General features: G+C 42.3%; 2 protein-coding genes across 2 annotated transcripts; both read left to right on the forward strand.

Moving 5' to 3' along the window:
- The first annotated feature begins 2,773 nt into the window (after nt 1-2,773).
- LOC133904828 (uncharacterized) lies at nt 2,774-6,055 on the forward strand. The gene has a single exon (XM_062346406.1). The coding sequence runs from the start codon at nt 2,774-2,776 to the stop codon at nt 6,053-6,055; it is 3,282 nt and encodes a 1,093-aa protein (XP_062202390.1).
- A 1,419-nt stretch (nt 6,056-7,474) lies between these two features.
- Nucleotides 7,475-9,994, forward strand: LOC133907014 (uncharacterized). The gene is made up of 6 exons (XM_062348989.1): nt 7,475-7,742; nt 8,143-8,228; nt 8,544-8,690; nt 8,864-8,987; nt 9,411-9,697; nt 9,802-9,994. The coding sequence occupies exons 1-6, from the start codon at nt 7,544-7,546 to the stop codon at nt 9,892-9,894; spliced, it is 936 nt and encodes a 311-aa protein (XP_062204973.1). The 5' UTR covers nt 7,475-7,543; the 3' UTR covers nt 9,895-9,994.
- The last annotated feature ends 11,205 nt before the right edge of the window (nt 9,995-21,199 follow it).

Genomic DNA, 21,199 nt, shown 5'->3' on the forward strand with positions numbered 1-21,199 from the left:
AATTGGTTTCTTATTAATCAAGGCATACTTAAACATTATACTTGTTGAGTTATTTCATTAACAACAAATTTTCAAAACAGGGTGCTTGGAGACTTCAGAGCATACAACTTTGAAATTTAACCCAAGTCATTGCGCTACACGTACACTGCAAAGTGAGTATTTAACCCAAGTCAATACATGCACAAATATTCTAACTAATAAATTAAGAAATATATACAATTTCATCAAATATTAATTGAAACACTCCTATTCGGACATGCAGGCGTGCGAGGATCGGTGATCACAGGATCTATGGACCTCCGTTTCGTTAATAGATTTCTTGAGAATAGATGGGCGTACCTAGCAACCGTGGTTTGAGTGTGATGGCTATAAGTACTAATAGTTCTTAGAGGACTACTATGGCTAAACATTATTCACATATGTTAATGTGTCTATCGGTTCTATAGTTTTTGTTTCATTGTGATGTTTGTGTTGTTTAAGTAATTATACCAATGGATACTACCAGCTACCTTTCTTATTATGGTGTTTTTATGTCTGTAATATATACTACTACCTTTCTTATTATGGTGTTTTTATGTCTGTAATATATCCTATACGTTTGTAATGATGTCTTGTCATTATGGTGTTTTTATATGCCTGTAATATATCTTATTTCTATACTACTTTTCAATGGATGTGTATTTGGGACTGAAATTAAAAAGTGCTTTGAGATGGTCCAAAGTATGTTGAGATAGTCCAAAGTATGTGGAAATTCTCGATGCATAACTTACTCTTTAATATGCCATATCTAAATAAATAAATTAAGCAGAACTATGTGCAACAAAAAAAAGATGTATGTAATTTAGTATTTTATGTTTATAGCCTAATGAATCTAGCACTGTAAGATACGTATATGTCTTATTTTCTAAACTATTAAATTGTCAAATAATATATTCATATTTTAGGGTATATATCACATTACCAACAAATTGCCAAAATGTCGCAAGATCGAAACCAGTCAAGACGAAAAGGAAAACAAGGTATGCATTTTAACACAACTAATTGTATTGTTAGCTATATAGCCCATGCTACAATGTTAAACTAATGTAATAAAAACATATATGTGCTACTCTCATTTTAATTTTTTTTTATAGTTATAGATGGACACCGCATAACAAAGAGGTCTCGCAACAACTATATGCCACATAGCTCTTCTGGAATTTCTATTCAAGAACCATCCTATGCTTCATGTGAAAGTTCATCAAACGATGAAGATGAGACATATCGACTACCATCCTCATTTTTTATTCCTACCCAAAGTACCCTCACATCAGAGGGGCTATTACAAGGCGAAGGCTCTAATGGTACATGCTTATGTATGAATTGTAGTAATGCTACTAGCTTAAATAACCTTTCATGTAATTTGATTAATGAAACATTGTATACCTTTGAATATGCCGGAAACATAACCTTGATTTCATGACAATCCAGCCATTGCTACACTGGAGCAACAACGACAAACACAGTCAGAACAAACAAACACTCGTTGTAGGACAGTGGACCGTGCAGAAGCAAGGCGACAACGTGATAGAGCACGTCGTGCAAGCATGACGCCCGAGGAAGTTGCAAGCAGACGGGCTTGTGCTAGGCAACGTTATGCAAATATGACACCTGAGTAGAGGCATGCAAGGCGAGAAAAACAGAACCAACGAAACATGGCAAGACGAAGCACTCCCCGTGCAAATTGTGTCGTGGGTACAAATATTACCGATGCAACAAGTGGCTCTGTGGTTGGCTCCAACAATATTGATACAACAGAAACTATCTACCAGAACATACCAGATAGCACTCATATGTTGAAACCTCAGCCAGACTGTCACCATTGTGGTGCGAGGAGGTTCGAATATGAGTCATTGGGATTTTGTTGCAAGGATGGGAAAGTCAAACTAGAGATGCCAGAACCACCTGAAAAGCTTCGACTGCTGTACACAAGTGGGGATCCTGAATCACAACATTTTCGGGACAGCATTAGATTTTTCAATGGTCATTTCTCGTTCACCACACTCTATTGTGATTATGACAAGGAACTCGCAAATGCAAGAGATGGAGTGTACACATTTAAAGCTCATGGACAAATGTACCACAATATACACTCATTCGGACAACGAGATGATGACCCGAGCCATTTGCAACTATACTTCTATGATGACGATCCTTCCTTATCACATCGTTTTCGATGCGCCCGAGATGAAACATATAGAGCAAGAGATAGGAGTGTCATTAGAAGTTTGGTGGGCATCCTAAGAGACAACCCTTACTCTGAAACATTCAGGAGCCTAGGACAAGTGGAAGACATGGACAAATATCGTATTGTGCTAAACATTGAATACAAACTAGACCAGAGAGTATATAACATGCCATTAACATCAGAGGTGGCTGCTGTGTGGGTCGAGGGGAGCGAGTTGCACAAACATTTTGATCGCAGCATAACTCTCTTTGCTAATAATGACACATATTATTCAATCAGACCTCATCATGGGTGCTATGACCCTTTGTCATATCCTCTCCTTTTCCCGAGTGGGGAGCTTGGTTGGCATCCAGAGATACCAAAACAAGGTGTTGATATTAGACAGATACGAAGGTCTCAGTCTGTAAATCCCGATAACCCAGGTTAGTTAAGTGATATATAGTTGCATTACATCCATTTTCTCATGGTACTTATCAATCTTCTACTAATTAACTGATCATGTATACTATTTTCTTGATAGACACTAATAGCACGTTGTGCGTCACGATGCGCGAATATTATTGCTACAAGTTCCAGATGCGTCGTGGAATTTTCAACACCATCTTGCATGGGAAGCGCCTATTCCAGCAATTTGCAGTTGATACCTATATAAAGCTTGAAACATCGCGTCTGAACTATATTCTGCACAACCAATCAAGAGTACGTGCAGATCTTTACCAGGGCTTAGTGGATAGTGTATCTGCAGGGGAGAATCGAGCGAGTGCAATGGGCAAAAGATGGGTCCTTCCAGCGTCATTTATTGGTGGCCCGAGGGATATGAGACGACGATACATGGATGCTATGGCCTTGGTGCAGAAATACGGTAAACCAGACATCTTCCTTGCCATGAGTTGCAACCCTAACTGGGAAGAAATACTTAGGGAGCTTGAACCTGGCCAGACACCACAAGACCGTCCTGATCTTGTTGTGCGAGTATTTAAAGCTAAATTAGATGATCTCAAGTTTCAGCTCTTCCATAATCACATCCTTGGTGTTGTTGCAGCGCATGTCCATGTCATCGAGTTCCAGAAAAGGGGTCTACCGCATGTACACTTCCTCCTTATCATGAAGTCAGGCTATAAGCTTACATGTCCAGAACAGTACAACACTGTTATTTCCGCAGAGCTTCCAACCAAGGAAAGGTATCCTGAGCTTCATGAAATGGTTGTCAAACACATGATGCATGGTCCCTGTGGTTCGTTAAATCCTGGTAATGTATGTATGAAGAATCAAAATCGCACATGCAAGAGCTATTATCCACGCCAGTTTACTGATACAACTCTCCAAGGCAAGGACTCTTACCCCATCTACAGAAGACGGGATGATGGGCAAAAGGTACATGTAAGAGGGCATGTCTTGGACAATAGATGGGTTGTACCATATAATCCTAAGCTACTAAGGAGGTATGACTGCCACATCAACGCCGAGGTTTGTTCAAGCATTAAGGCTGTCAAGTACCTTTACAAATACATCTACAAGGGTCATGACAGGGTATCTGTTTCTATCAATGATGCCAATGACAATCATGAGATTAATGAGATCGATGATTACAGGGAAGCTAGATGGGTAGCCCCACAGAAGGCATTGTGGAGAATCTTTGCCTTCGATCTTAGTGGGGTCTTCCCCCCAGTGCTCCAGCTGCAACTTCATCTCCCTGGCATGCATCTCGTGTCCTACAGGGATAACGCGGATGTACGTCAGGTTTTGGACCAACAAAGTGCCTCTGAGACCATGTTAACTAGGTATTTTAAGGCGAATTGTGAGTTCCCGTGGGCACGAAGCATACTATATAGGGAATTTCCAGAATATGCAGTTTGGAACCCTACATTAAAGAAATGGAAGAAGAGAAAACAACGCACACATGTTGGAAGGATCATCTCAGCGCATCCCGCGGAGGGAGAAAGATACTATCTAAGGGTACTACTAAACCACGTGGCAGGTGCTACTTCATATGAAAATCTAAGGACATTTGATGGTGTTGTCTACCCTACCTTCCGAGAAGCTGTTGAGAAAAGAGGTCTTATTGAGTCAGACAATAACATCGATGATTGCCTAACAGAGGCTGAAATATTCCATATGCCATCATCTCTCCGAAGGCTGTTTGCCACAATATTGGTTTTCTGCGAACCCAACGATGTCCGTGGGATATGGAACAAGCACCTAGAGGCAATGTCCGATGACTTCCGACGAGACCAAATGAACTCACATGTAGTTGAACAAATGGTTCTGTTGGATATTAGAAATATGCTACAGTCAATGGGTAAAGACATATCATCATTCCCTCTTCCTGAGATCGAAGAGGAGCATGACACCATGTATGGAGAGGTAAGGGAAATATTTGAAGAGAGATCTATAGAGGTAGACCATGAATTTGCCTCGGTCGTGTCATCTCTCAATCGTGAACAACGGTATGCTTATGATAAAATATTATCCTATGTTGACAGCGGTAATGGAACTGCATTCTTTGTTGATGGTCCTGGAGGGACCGGAAAGACATTCCTATACAAAGCTTTGCTAGCAAAGGTCCGTAGTGAGGGAAAAATAGCAGTTGCTACTGCAACATCTGGTGTTGCTGCCTCAATCCTGTCTGGAGGCAGGACTGCACACTCAAGATTTAAGATAGCATTGGGCATACAAGAAGGAGTGTGTAACTTTACAAAGCAGAGTGAGACCGCGAAACTTCTTCGAATGGCTTCACTTATATTATGGGATGAGGTCTCTATGACAAAAAGGCAAGCAATTGAGGCACTTGATAAGAGCCTGAGAGACATCATGGAAAAGTCTGATCTACCATTTGGAGGAAAAACGATTGTTTTTGGAGGCGACTTCAGGCAGGTCCTTCCAGTTGTGCGAAAGGGTACAAGAGCACAAATAATAAATGCAACATTACGCAAATCTTACCTATGGGAAAACATGCAAAAGCTGAGGCTTGTTAGTAATATGAGGGCTCAATCAGATCCATGGTTTTCTAAATACCTACTACGTATCGGGAATGGCACTGAAGAAACTGTGAAAGATGACTATGTAAAGATACCCGATGAGATATGTGTGCCTTACACTGGTGCAGAATCAGACATTGATAATCTTATTGATAGAGTGTTTCCTATGTTAGCAACACATATATCCAATTCAGACTACATCACATCTCGCGCTATTTTGTCAACAAGGAATGAGAACGTCGATGACATAAACATGAGGCTTATCGAACGATTTCCTGGTGATGAGATGGTCTATCACAGCTATGATCTTGCAATTGATGATCCAAACAACTACTACCCTCCCGAATTCTTGAATTCTCTAACCCCAAATGGATTACCACCGCACATCCTCAAGCTAAAGGTCAATTGCCCTGTGATTTTGCTCAGAAATCTAGATCCAGCTAATGGTTTGTGTAATGGGACAAGGTTGATAGTCCAAGCATTTCAAAGGAACACTATCGATGCAAAAATTGTGCTAGGTCAACATGCTGGAAAAAGAGTATTCCTACCAAGGATACCTTTGTGCCCATCTGATGATGAAATGTTCCCCTTTAAGTTTAAGAGGAATCAATTTCCTATCAGAGTGAGCTTCGCAATGACAATCAATAAAGCACAAGGACAAACGATCCCTCATGTTGGAATCTATCTACCTAATCCAGTATTCTCTCATGGTCAGCTCTATGTCGCCCTGTCGCGAGCAACTGCTAGGAGAAATATCAAAATACTTGCTGCATCGGAAAATGATGCTAGCGTAGATTCAGCCTGCACACTAACCAAAAATATTGTCTACAAAGAAGTCCTCACCTCGTAAATACATATCATGTTCGACACAAAACAATTTATTTGTTTCTATGCCTATGTAATCTATGAATGATATACTATTTTAATCATATTATTCTTCTTTTCTTTCATGCTATCGAAATAATAAAACACACGTTCGAAAATATTTATACCGTAGCAACACACGGGTACCTTACTAGTATAGACAAAAAAGACTAGTTTTTTCCAACGCCAAGTTCCGAAGGGCGAAGGCCAAGGTTTAACTTACTGTTTGAGGTTCGGTTACCGAGCCCGACCAGTAACCAAAAAAAATGCGTGGTTATAACCGTTCGAAATTTGATTGAAATTCGTACAAAATTCATTTGCTAAAATTTAAAATTTGGTCAAAATTTTGTCAGAATCGTTCGACTGGTTACCGAGCGATTTTCTTAATTTATCGAGCGGTTTTCTCGAATTTTCAGCATTATTGGTAACCACTCAGTTTTGTCGCTAACAGCGCAGTTTTCTCGATTTATCGAGCGGTTTCCTCAATTTTCAGTAAAGTTCAACCAAAAAAAACTCAAAAATTGATTCAATCTTGTAAAATCAATAACTAATTCATCTGAGCTTCAAATCAAGTGAAATAAATTTTGTTGGTTTCCTTGTAACATGGTCTACATGATAAAAGTATTTATACTCATAAAAAGTTGAATTTTTTTGTGAGAAAATGTATTTGTTAAACCAAGTTAAATACATAGTTTACTCTTTGCTAATCCAAAATCATGAAACTAATTTTGTTTAGTCTTCTTACATGATCTTATGTCTTTTAAAAATACATGAACTCATGAATTAGTTATTATAACATGAAGGATTGTGTAAATGTGCTGCGACTAGATTAATTCATAACTGACCCATCACACCTCTAAAATTAGTGAAACCATTTTTATTAGTTTATTTATACTATACTTTATGTAGGAAAAATAATAGTAGACATGAAAAAGTTAATTCCAGTGATGTTTTTTAATATATTCATTTATGCTTGTGAACTTTATAAAAATCATAAAAAAATTAGTAAAACTCTAAATGAAGTGAAATCAATTTTAAAGGTACTTTTAAGATACGTCCTATATAAAAAAAATATGTGTTTATATGTTAAGTTTTTCCTTAACATGAATTAATAATTAAACCGCACGTTTTAATTTTTTTTTCAAACTTTCTCCCTATAGAATATGATGCAAACGATATTATTTTTGAAATTTATTTTACATAAGGTCTTAGAGTTATATCTAGTTTTCTAGGATCTTTTTGATTTTTCTGATTTTTTAATTCAAATTCAGTTATTATTTATTTTCTAAAATCGGACTAGAGCGGTAAACTCGGTAACCTTAAATTTTAACTGATTACCCTCGATAAATTGAACACGGGCGAAGGCTAATTGAAAGTCAAAACCAAGCGAAATTTTAAAAACAAAAAGAAATAAAGGGAGAAAAAGGCCGCCGCTTTCCCCAGCGGCACCGCGAATTCCCCAATCCTCTCGCCGATGCTCGAGCCGCAGCGCATGCTCCGCGACGCCGGCGGCGGCCCCCCCGCCGCCGAAACCGCCCCTCTTCTCGCGTACCCGCCTCCGCAGCCCGAGCCCTCGCCGGCGGCAGGGGTCACGCCGGAGATAACCGACGAGGAGATCGAGGCCGCCTCCGCCGCCTGCTGCCGCATCTGCCTCGAGTCCGAGTCGGAGCCCGGTAGACCCCCACGCCCCATATGCATGGAGTTCCTTACCATGTTTTACCCTAGCTTGTTTGTAAGGGAATGGCTCGCTGGTTCGTGCAATCGTGCGTTAGTCATTTGGTTCGATTGGTAGGGTTGCGTGCCATTGTGTAAACCTTGTGATGCCTTACAGTTTAGACGATCCATTTAATTAGATGGGTTCCTTGATGGGATCATGGATGCTGCCATCGGCGTTGGATTGGACGTTTGGATTATTTGCCTGGACCTTCTAGTTGACTTTGCGACTCTGATAATTGCCAGTGCATTAGAGAATCCTCGATTCTAAATGTAGGACAGTACGAGTAATTGTATAGGGTTCGAGGCGGTCCTGCTCACTATTATTGATGGATGTTGCTTCTCCTGGTTTTGGTTTAGGTGATGAGCTGATATCTCCTTGTATGTGCAAGGGGACGCAGCAGTTCGTGCACCGCTTCTGCCTTGACCATTGGAGGTCTGTTAAGGTAACACCTAATTGCTGGTACCTTCTGCCTATTCTGACTCGCTTATCTTTTGTCAAAGTTTTAAGTTTTCTAAGCAAAGGACACGTAACATTGGAGTAAGTACAATGATATACTGTTATTCTTAGGAAGCTAGTTCTCAGTAAACTCTTTCGGTCTACAAAAGTTCTCAATAAATCCTTTTTTTGGAAGCAGGTCATGTGTTATTGGCTGGCTACTTTTCTTAATTGATAGCATGGGATAATTGCTAGCTACTGCTATCCATTGTTTGGTCAGGATGGTAGCACTAAGTTATGTTAACTTGATATATCTCCTCAGGAAGGAACTGCCTTCTCACACTGCACAACATGCAAGGCGCGATTCCATCTGCGGGTTGAATTTCTGGAGGACGACATGTGTCGTATAATGAAATTCCGATTGTTCGTTGCTAGAGATGTTGTTCTTGTATTCCTTGCTATACAAGCCGTGAGATCACCTTTCCCTCTCATTGCTCTGTTGTTGACTTCTTGTTTATTACTTATGGTCATGTTGGCACTATGAAAATGCAAACAGATTGCATATATTATTTCTTTGGGTGAAAGCTGAGTGATCCCGGGTTACTACAGCGAGCATGTATATGCACTTCTTTACCTTTTCAGGCCATTGCTGCCATAGGTGGTATGGCATATTTGTTGGATAAAGATGGAAAATTCAGAAACAGCTTTACTGATGATTGGGATCAACTTCTGTCAAAGCATCCGGTGCCCTTTTATTACTGTGTTGGTATGTATTTTCTACTTGAACTGCAATTGCAATTGTTATTAAGATTGATATGGCCGGATAATACAATGATTACTGAGTGGCTGAGAGATAAACAGTAGATACTGAATACCATATAAAGTGTATGCATGTGCCAGTCTGTCCAAGTCTACTAAGTCAGAGTCACAGAGAATCAATCTTGCTTCACTGCTGTAAATCATAAATGTCATCCTTCAAGGCCTCAAGTTTGTTTTCTTGTGCACTAAAAATAGAATCGTGTACTAATTCAAATTCGAACATGTCGTGTCACACCATAGTGCATGATATCTTCCCCTAAATTGATACCTTTCTGGATTGTATTTGTTAACAGATTTGTTCAAGTAAAGATGTCAGTATCTGCTTCTAACGAGCTTGTTACTGATATCTGTGCCAATCAAATTGATTCAGGTGTGGTGGTATTCTTTGTACTGGTTGGATTTTTCGGGCTAATAGTACACTGCACATCTTTCAACAACAATGATCCGTGCTTGGCTGGTAGCCACAACTGTTGTTATGGGTGGGGTATACTGGACGGCTTCCCAGCTTCAATAGAAGCTTGTTTTGCCTTTGCTGTTATCTTTGTTATTCTTTTCGCTATCCTTGGAATTGCATATTGCTTGTTTGTTGCAACTGTGGCCATCCAAAGAATCTGGCAGCGACACTATCACATGCTTACCAAGAAGGAGCTGACGAAGGCAAGTTACCTGCTTAAAGTATTTACACTCATCATTTACTCCGAGATAATCAAATATTAGTATTCATTAACGTGTTAAATATTCTCTGTGTTAATGATGAACAGGAATATGTTGTCGAGGATCTTCGAGGGGGCTACACACCACCAAAGATGGATCCAGAGCACGAGCAGCGCCTGAAGATATTGCAGCTCATGTAGCTTCCACTTTTGCAAATGATACACAGAAATGTCTTTTTGGTACATCTAGAATATTAACACGATGTATATATAGTGCTGGTAAACATATGTTCCAGTGATCCGTGTGTGTGTGTCTATATATATATATATATATATATATATATATATATATATATATATATATATATATATATATATATATATATATATATATATATATAGGACATCTATTCTATACTCTAATGAAGTATATTTAAAGTGATAAAGAAGTATAACTCATGTGTAAAAGTGGTATATGAGAGGTGGGAGTACATACACCCAGGAGTACATACTAGTTTTCCTATATATATATATATATATATATATATAGAGAGAGAGAGAGAGAGAGAGAGAGAGAGAGAGAGAGAGAACCACGGTTGAAGATCTCTAGTTAGGGAGGGAAGCACATGCACCCCTAGTGAAGTTGACTGTGAAATAGGGGACAGAAGTACATAGTACATACTACGTGATTTGTCTACGAACGGATGCCAATTAAATCAGGCACAATTTCCATACATGTATATGTGCTCACTTGTATTGACTGTCTCTTTGATACTTCTGTTGCCAATTAGTTATTGAATAGGTATCACTCTACCAGTCCTGGATAATATAGATGTTGATTGGTAGTGGTAGTGTGGCACACATACTGCTTTTTTGTTTCTTCCTGCGAAGGGAAATGAACCATCTGCATCACATTTCTCTCTTTTTCCCCCCTCAAATACACACTGCACATATTTGATTTAAGAAGGAAAATACATGAAGTCTTACACGGCGACCTTGAGAAGGTCAGGTGCAAAAGCAAAATAGCACCTGGGCATTACATATGCGCTAATACCAAACAAGAAAACAACCTAAAAACATAACGGAGTCCTGGCAACGCAACCGCACTAAAAGGATAGATAGATTCCTTGCCCTTGTGGTGCACCATCTTTCGGCGTCCTCCCAGATGTAAGCAAATCAGTAATCTATGGAGATGCGCCGGCTATTGAACACAATGTTGTTCTGTGACAACCAACTGCGCCAACAGGTTAGAAGTAAGAGGGAATCCATGCCCTTGCAAAGATGCTCGGCCATGCACCATCAAGGTCAATCCACCAGTGGAGGAGAACAATTTCGTCCATCGGAGCGTGGACACCTACGATGCGCCACCAAACTTCACGAGCAAAGGAGCAATGCAAGAGGAGATGATCAATGGTCTCCAGGAGATGTAAGCAATCTCTAGTTACTGTTTGGATAAAAAAATCAAGGGCCGTGATCATCTCTAGTGGCTTTCGTGAAGTATTGGAGCGAGCCTCTACCCCCTTTTTGATAGAATCACCAGCTACGCCATCCTTTCATAGCTCCTCTCAAGTTGTCTGTGTCTTTTTGGACTATGCTATGAAGTTGCTTGTTCCTTTTTGGCGTTAGCTCTTTTATTTGGTGGGCACTAAAGCTGTAGTACATGTATAGTACGGCAGATCACCGGTAAATTGATGGTTAGAATGATTGGATCAGTCAGGAAGAGGATCCTCTACCGCGAAGGAGGAAAGTCACCGGAACACTGTAGCCGTGACTTTAGCCCCTTCTCAGCAGTTCGATTCAAAGGGGTGGCCCAGATCACTGCTACAGTAAATGGACAGCCATGAATAGTACTCCTATGCACAATGTTCTTGTTACATTATTATGTTAAACAGTGATCCACTGCAAAAATATTGTATACCGAGGCACAGAATACTGTTCATGCTACAGTGTTCTGTGGCTTTCCTCCTCCACATCATAGGATCTGGTTCCGGTTCGGGTCAGTTAGTGTCTAGAGATATACTCCTACTTTAGTTGTCCCGATCGAGCAATGGCTTCCCATATGACAGAGTTTGGATAAAAAACAGCTTTGGTTCATCTTCGATGAATTGCTTGCGCTTCTTCTATGGCCTTATATGGCACTGAGCCTAACTTATTTGATGCAATGGCAGATGTAAGTGTCACCAACGATTTAGCTGTCGAAGTACGTAGTTCTCCCAATGATCGTCGTCAAAGCTATTCTGAACTGTTAAAAGAACAACTAGGGTCCGCAATTGGTCTAGGCAAAAAATCGACAGAAGAACTATCTGTTATATTATAAGTAGGGAAAGTCTGACAGGCCAAAATACAGTCAGAACAAAAAAAAAAAAATCACCAGCAGCCATACAACGTAATGTTGTGGACCGGTTCGAAAACAAATAAGCTATTATCGTCTAATTAGACACCCCAGATGGTGCGCTCCTGTAAAAGCCCAGTCTTCGGCCTCATCCTTAATTTTATGAGCGATCATGCTTGGCCGTTGCTCCCTATGATTGAAGATCTGGGCATTGCGCTCGATCCATGTTCCCAACAAATGGAAGAGCTCAAGCCAAAAATCGCCTAGGCGATAATTTCTGCGCTGCAAATAGAGCCTAAGTTCGCGTACCAAGAGCGACGAGTTTACGAGTTCCACTAAAACTGTAATCTATATGCCCACGGAGGTGATGTTAATTAGCGAGGTGTCCACGAGCTAACAGGGCACATAGAATTGAAAGCCCTGCAGCTTAGTCAGTTAACTGTGTAGCAGCTCCAACTTTAACCCTCATGCTAAAGCTTCAGCGATTGAGAAGCGAGCTTTGATATGGGACGCGGCTTCGTCTCCAGGAGTCACGCCGCGCGCCGTATGCTCAGCTGCCGTCGAGGGATACAACGAGTGACGTAGAGTCTGTCCTCTGGGTTCATCGTGTGAACGGTGGAGTGCCGACAGTACTCTGAGCTTACTATCATGTAGAATGTTAGCATACGAAGTGTTGATAGGTTCCTAGTTGACACCTTGCGTGTTAATATTATCTACTCTTGCAATTTTGAGAATCTAACTATTATTTTTATAATTTTTTAATAACATAATATTATTAAAAAAATCATCAGCTGTGTGCGCGTACGAGGGGTTTGCATCGTGCTTGTGCCGTAGAGTCCAACAGTCGGGAGCCTCTTTGGGAATTCTAGAAACGGAGGAATTGGAATTTGGAAATATGCAAGATTAGAGTGCCATAACACTTAAATCGTATGGAATAAAAAAACACATGAAAATCGTAGGAATAACCGTTTGGATATAACGTAGAAAATACATAGGAATCAAACGAGAGAGGTAGGCACAACAGAATTTTTTCTAATCTCATGTTAGAAATCCTCTTTTGGAGTTTTATGTTTGAATTGATCTCGACTCATGTATCCTAACTAACGAGACCGAGATATGAGGAGTCCCGTACGCGCCACGATCGGAGGCGCAACCAACACATGGTTGCGGTCTCGAGTCGAGCAACACCATATAAATAAAGGGTTCCGGCGCCTCACGGTGAGCAATCTAATCCCATGAGGTTCCAAACGTCCTAACAAACTCTTCTCGATCCTAACGAGACGCTGAATCGACTCGAAGACCGTCGCCACTGCAGCGACTAATCAAGGACCGAATGGGTTCTCCAGGCTCCGGTATGTGTTCACGCTTCCGCTATTAGGGTGTTTGATCTTAGGGCTAGCTATAATGATGATTAAGTGAAGTTTTACTTCTAATATTTGGTACCAGAGCAAGGGTTAGCCCTATTTAGACCCCTATTAGACTTAATTATATTTATTGATGATCAATTAGTCATGAATGATCATGTTTAAGTATAATTGATGTCAATTAGGTTCAGCTAATGTTAATTAGGCCCAATTTTGATCAATTTTTAGTACTGTTGTTGTCAATTAAGCAAGTTTAGGCAATAATTACTTCTGTTTAAGGCTTAATTGATGCGAATTAGCCCCAATTAGCATTGTTTAAACCTACATGTTCATGTATTAGGGTTCTTTAAGGCTTGGATTAGATGTTTTTATGCATATATGTATGTTCTTGTGTGTTTGGGGGGGGGGGGGGTAAATCCACAACTTTCATACCGAATTGAGTTAAGGTAGCATTAAGGAGGGGATTGGGGAAACTCTAATGCAAATCCTAATGAATATCCCAATCCCCATTCCCCCCCCCCCCCCCAAATCCGAACCCTAAATCCCCAATATGAACCCTAAATCCCCAAATCCGAACCCCATTCTCAGAACAAACCCTAATCTAGAGGGGATGAGGATGAGACTTACGCGTTTTTGAACGTTGTTGCCCGTCGGCTTCTTCTTCTCCGGCGGGATCTCCTCCTTTTCTTTTCGGTTGCACGCGGATCTTCGGGTTGGTGACGTCTTCTCGTCTCCACCGCTTGTGCTTGTGCGTCGTCTCTCCGGCGTGCTCCTCTTAGGTCGTCACGCGCACGACCTCATGGTCCGGCACCACCGAAGACTTAAATGACGGAGGCACGTGCTTCTTCCTCGCGCGTGCGCTCCGGTGGGTAGACCCGCGGTGGTCCCCCCCCCCCTCTCTCTCTCTCTCTCTCTCTCTCTCTCTCTCTCTCGCCGGCGGTATCCCAGCGTCAAACTCTCTGGCGGCCGTCTCTCTCTCTCGTGTTGCGGCCGCGTTTTTTTGGAGTGGAGGAGATGAAATGTTTTTTAGGGTTAGGGTTTCGATCGACGATGTTTATATCCCCGGCGAAATCATTGGAGAGCCGCTGGATTAAGATGGATGGTGAAGATATAGCGGTGAGCGTCGGTCGGGCTAGCCGGCGTTTTTCCTCTGGGCCACTCGCGTTGCTGGGCTGCGCCCTCGGCCAGGCCGGCATGCACTTTTTTGGCTGGGTTGTGCTCTCGGTCAGGATGGCGCGCGCGCAAAGAGGACCGGGCCGACGCCCGTGGGCCGATGGGCTGAACAGGCCGGTTGGGCCATTTTCTTTAAAGTATTTGGGCTTTTTCTTGTTTTTTTCAGATTTTCCAGTGGTAACCTAATGATTTTATTCTTTTATGCACTAGATTATGGCCCAAAATTAATAATGATTAGTGCACAAAATTACGATTAATTCTCGGGACAAAATTGGAACCAACGGGAAGATTTTTTTGGAGAATTTTACGATTATTTTATGTATGTTCATAATTACTTTCTGACCAAAGTTGACTGTGATTATGCGCCATTTTATGTGATAGTTCAAATTCTTTTCCGTTTTCTGTCCAACGGTGATGCAGATTAGAGATTTATTTTCGTATGATTTTAATCAGACCAACGTAGGGTTATTTTCATGCAAATTTTATTTCCTTATGATAAATTTTCTAATCTGGTCCGATTCTTCTCTCCAGCTCTTAACGCTTCCTCTATTGCCACCACTATTGACGGCATAGAGCAACTTACAGGCAATAATTTTCCCGCTTGGAAAGCTAAGGTGATTATTGTCCTTGGCGTTTTGGATCTGAACTATGCACTCAGGGTTGACGCTTCCACTGCTCCCACCATTGGCGTGGAAAACTATGATGAATTATAGAAAACTTATGATGCACTTTCTGAGAAGTGGGAGCGGTCCAACCGCATGTCTCTTATGATAACGAGGAACTCAATATCAGATGCTATAAGGGGAGCGATCCTAAACTCAGAAAAGGCTAAGACCTACTTGGCATCTGTGAAGGAGCACTTTAAAGGCACCTCCAAGGTTTATATCAGTACACTGATTCAGAAGCTCCTCAACACTAAATATAATTATGGATCCAGTGGCATAAGAGAACACATCATGATGATGACAGATATGGCTGCCAAATTCAAGGGTATGGATATGGAAATCTCTGAGGGTTTCCTTGTCCACTTCATTATGACATCTCTCTCTCTCTCTCTCTCTCTCTCTCCTGAATTTACTCATTTTAAGATAAATTACAACACTCAGAAAGAGAAATGGAGCATGAGCGACTTGATCGCGATGTGCGTCCAAGAGGAAGAGAGGGTGAGGGCTGAAAATAAAGACTTTGTGAATCAAGTTAGCAGCCCTAAGAATAAAAGAAAATTCCAAGGGAATTTCAAGTCTAAGAAGAAGTTGCATTTCGTCACTAAGCACAACAAGGCAGCACAGAGTGCGCCCAAGGCAACTGCTCCATCTGCTTCTGCCTCTCAAGAATCTAAGGATGACAGATGCCACTTCTGCCACAAGAAGTACCACTACCAAAAGAACTGTGTTGGTTTTCTGAAGTGGATCGCAAAGAAGGGTAATTATTAATAACATTTATTGATGAATCTCTTTATGCTGATTTTTTCCTTAATTCATGGTGGATTGACTCAGATGCCACTATGCACATTACCAACTCTTTACAGGGATTCCTTACCGCGAGAACATTAGGAAAGGGGGAGCGAAGTCTTAGAGTGGCTAATGGGAAGGAAGCTGAAGTTGAAGCTATCGGATCCCTTCCATTAGTTCTTGATAGTGGCTTCACTCTTAGACTGAATAATGTAGTTTATGTTCCTTCCATGAGGAGGAATCTTATTTCTGTTTCGATGTTAGATGATGATGGTTTTCATTGTAATTTTGGAGACAATGAATGCATTCTTAAATTTAATTCAGATGTTATTGGTCTTGCCATCCGACAAGACAAACTCTATATGCTTCCTCTTAATGAATCCTCTGTGACGATGAATGTCTATGATGTAAGCTATAAGAGAAAAAGAAGTACAATTAATGAGATTTCTTCAAAACTGTGGCATTGTCGTCTAGGCCACATTTGAAGGGGAAGAATGGAGCGTCTCATTAAGGAAGAGATTCTCCAACCCTTAGACTTCTCCGACTCTGACCACTGCATAGATTGCATTAAAGGAAAATACGTTAAACAAATAAAGAAAGGGGCCACTCGGAGCACATGATTATTAGAATTAATTCACACGGACATATGTGGTCCTTTTTCTGTGACATCAGTTGACGGTTTTGATTCTTTCATTACCTTCACTGATGATTTCTCCCGTTACGGCTATATCTACCCCATTAAAGATCGATTTGAGTCTCTCGACAAATTTAAGATATTTAAGGCTGAAGTAGAAAATCAGCACAACATGAAGATTAAAATAGTGAGATCGGATCACGGGGGAGAATATTATGGGAGGCATGCCCCATATGGGCAAATCCCTAGTCTTTTTGCCAAATTCCTTTAGGAAAATAGCATAGTAGCCCAATATTCTACACCTGGTGAACCTCAGCAAAACGGGGTAGCTGAGCGACGCAACCGCACACTTATGGACATAGTGTGAAGCATGCTCCGCTATTCTAGTTTACCAGTTGGACTGTGGATGGAGGCACTTAAGACAGCCGCACACATTCTTAATCGCGTTCCTAGTAAATCAGTTCCAAAAACACCTTATGAATTATGGACTAGAAGAAAACCCTCTTTAAAGTATTTACACATGTGGAGCTGTGCAGCTGAAGCTAAAGTCTTTAATCCACATATTGGGAAATTAGATCCTAAGACAGTTAGTTGTCACTTTATCGGGTATCCTGAAAGATCAAAGGGGTATCGCTTTTACTGTGTAGATAGGATCACTAAGTTCATAGAAACAAGACACGCTGTGTTTCTTGAGAACGGGGATCTGGAGCCGAGAAAAGTTGATCTTGAAGAAAAGCGGGTTTATGTTTCTACACCGCTGATTCAAGAGCCTACATCCCTGTACCCTAGGTGGTTGCACCTTCAGTAGAATCTAACATCAATGCACCACTTGTTGAGGTCTCTGAAATTCCTAACGATACACCTGATGATAAGCCTCACCAGTCCCCTGCAGTACCCAGTCTTGGTCCTGCAGTGCATAATAAACCGATCAGGAGATCACAGCGTGAGAGGAGACCTGCCATCCCGAACGATTAGGTTGTTTATATGAATGAAGATGTTAATGACATAGGGAAGACAGAAGATCTCAACTCATATAAAGAGGCCATGATAAGTGAGCATTCGTTTGAGTGGCTTAATGCCATGAATGACGAATTAAAGTCTATGAGCGATAATGATGTGTGGGACCTGGTAGAAATCCCTGATGGAGCCAAAATATTAGGCTGTAAATGAGTCTACAAAACCAAACATGCCTCTAATGGGAACATCAAAAGGTTCAAAGCAAAGCTCGTAGCTAAAGGTTTCTCGCAAAGAGAATGAATCGATTATAATGAAACATTCTCTCCTGTATCAAGTAAAGATTCTTTTAGAATAATTATAGTGCTCATAGCGTATTATGATTTAGAGCTACATCAGATGGAAGTAAAGACGGCATTCCTTAATGGTGACTTGGAAGAAAATGTTTACATACCTCAGCCGAAAGGTTTTGTCATAAAAGGCAAGGAACATTTGGGATGCAAGCGTCTAGGCAGTGGTATCTCAAGTTTGATAAAGTCACTAGAAATTTTGGCTTTAAAGAAAATGAAGTTGATAACTGCATTTATATAAAGTTTAAAGGGAGAAAATTCACCATCTTAGTTCTTTATGTGGATGATATCTTATTGGCCAGCAGTGATAAGGATATGCTGTTTGAGACCAAGAGATTTCTTTCCTCTAATTTCGATATGAAGGATCTCGGTGAAGCCTCTTATGTTCTTGGCATTGAAATTCACCGAGATCAGTCCAAAGGAGTATTAGATTGTCTCAGAAGGCATACATTGATAGAGTACTAAAGAAATACAATATGCATAAGTGCTCTGCCACGCCTGCTCCTATTGTTAAGGGCGATAAGTTTGGGACATTTCAATGTCCAAGGAACCAATATGAAATTGATCAAATGAAGTCGGTTCCTTATGCTTCAGCTGTCAGAAGCATTATGTATGCTCAAGTATGTACACGCCCTGACTTAGCTTTCGTGACCGGGATGCTTGGCAGATATCAATCAAATCCAGGATCGGACCACTGGAAAGCCGTTAAGAAAGTCCTTCGCTATTTGCAAGGTACTAAAAACTACATGCTCATATTTAGAGAATCCGATAACCTTAAAGTTGTTGGTTATTCGGATGCAGACTTTGTGGGGTGTGTAGACACTAAGAAATCCACGTCAGGTTATATCTTCATCCTCACTGGAGGAGCTATCTCGTGGAAAAGCTCCAAACAGACACTTATAACATCTTCAATGATGCAAGTTGAGTTTGTGGCATGTTATGAGGCTACCGGGCAGGCTGTATGGCTAAAGAACTTTATCCCGGGATTAAGAGTGGTCGACAGTATTTCAAAACCACTTACATTATACTGCGACAATCAACCCGCAGTTTTCTATACGAGTAACAACAAGTCGAGTGGTGCTGCCAAACACATCGACATTAAGTATCATGTTGTGAAAGATAGAATCCAGGATCAAACAAAAAGTGTCAAGCATATAAGTACTAAGTCAATGTTTGCGGATCCGCTTACTAAAGGCTTACCACCCCATACTTTTTGTGATCATATTGCCGGCATGGGGTTATTGGAAAGCCTATGATTCTGGATAAGAGGACCATAATGCAAACCAACTCCCATTAGAAATAACGAATTTTCATTTCGAGATAAAATAGTGTACTATAGGTTTATGGGTTTCAGTGGCATTTAATGAGCTGCTGTAATCTTTTGCCTTGATGTGCTATTTCATTGAGAGTGGGATTATGATGATAGCCTTACGATCAAGGGAGAGAATGTTGGAATTGATCTCGGCTGACGTATCCTAACTAACGAGACCGAGATATGAAGAGTCACATACACGCCACGATCGGAGGCGCAACTAACACATGGTTGCGGTCCCGAGTCGAGCAGCGCTGTCGGTGACACAGGAACCAGGGGTCCCCGAGTCCCGATGCCAGATCAGCAGGTTGCCACGTGGCGTCCTCCTGCGGGGATTATCTCCTCGAGGTGCGAGAAGACTAAGTCCCGGGAGAGGGTGCTCGGGGCTATGAACAGTGGCCCCTCGAATACCTGAGTTCCCCGATGACCCGTGAAGACCAAGTGCCAGGAAGAGAGTGCTCGGAGCTGCGAACAGTGGCCCCCGAGCACTCAAATCCCCCGACGACCAGAAAAGCCAAGTACCGGGAAGGGGGTGCTCGGGGCTGCGAACAGTGGCCCTCGAGCACCCGAGTACCCCGAGGACCCAAGGAAAGTCAGTTCCGGGAGAGAGTGCTCAGGGCCGCGAGCAGTGGTCCCCGAGCACTCGGTTCCCCGAGGGCCCGAACAATCAGTTCCGTGAGAGAGTGATCGGGGCCGTGAACAGCGGCCCCCGAGCACTCGGTTCCCCGAGGACCAAGAAAGGGCATATCCGGGAGAGAGTGCTCGGGGCTGTGAACAGTGGCCCCCCGAGCACTCGGTTCCCCGAGGGCCCGAGAAGTCTTTCGCCGGTGGTCCCCACAGAGGCCCAGGGATAAGGTGTTAGCTAGTGAAAGGCCCGATGCTGCATTTAAGAGGGCGCGTGGCCTGTCGCCTCCAACTGCTCCCCCCACGCTTTCTGTCAGTCCCTGCCACGGCCTGGCAGGGAGGCGTGGGGACATTTAATGCACGGGTCCTATCGCGGGACATCCGACGCGCCTTGGGATAACATCGTGAAGCCCAAGGCGTCCCGCCTGCCGCCCTGCTGTGTCAGACTTGCTCTGACCGGGCGGGCACGCCGGGCTGCTCGGTGGCTGCCCGGTGGGCCCTCCCCGCGGCGCCCGTTGAAAAACGGCATGATGACCTACAAGACCGGACAGGGGGAGGGGGGGGGCGTTTTCAACCCTCCCCGTCACCTCGCGCAGCAGCCCATGATGGTTGCTTTCCATTTATGACGCTTTGGAACTCGCGCCATCCCTTTCTGGGCACGCTACCGCCCCGGCGGGTATTTAAGGCGGGGTGGGTTCCCTGGAGAGACAATGATATCAGAGGATTCAGAGGACAGTAGCCAGGACAAGCCGAAGACAGTAGCAAAGACAAGCACAGAAGCTCAGATCACAGAAGAACAAGGAGCTCGAAGCTCTAGACTAGATAAATATTCTTGTAACCCAGCAAACACTCAGAGAGACATTCTCAGAGCATTTATAGCATACACACAGGAGTAGGGTGTTGCGTTCAGTGCGGCCCGAACCTGTCTAAAAACCTTCTGTGCATTTACTACTTCTGCATCCGATCCTTCCATTGCACCTGCATCGCATTTACGCCCATTTATTTCACCCGCAAAATAGATTCAGAATCACCCCCCCCGAATCTCAAAGGGGGTCCCTCCAGATCCCTGCTTGAAGAGTTCACCCTCTGACAAGCGTCATATAAATAAAGGGTTCCGGCACCTCACGGTGAGCAATTTAATCCCGTGAGGTTCCAAACGCCCTAACAAACTCTTCCCAATCCTAATGAGACGCTGAATTGACTCGAAGACCGTCGCCACTGCAGCGACTAACCAAGGACTGAATGGGTTCTTCAGGCTCCGGTATGTGTTCACACTTCCACTATTAGGATGTTTGATTTTAGGGCTAGCTAT

The sequence above is a fragment of the Phragmites australis genome, chromosome 2, assembly GCF_958298935.1.
Source record: "Phragmites australis chromosome 2, lpPhrAust1.1, whole genome shotgun sequence".
Taxonomy (NCBI): Eukaryota; Viridiplantae; Streptophyta; class Magnoliopsida; order Poales; family Poaceae; genus Phragmites; species Phragmites australis.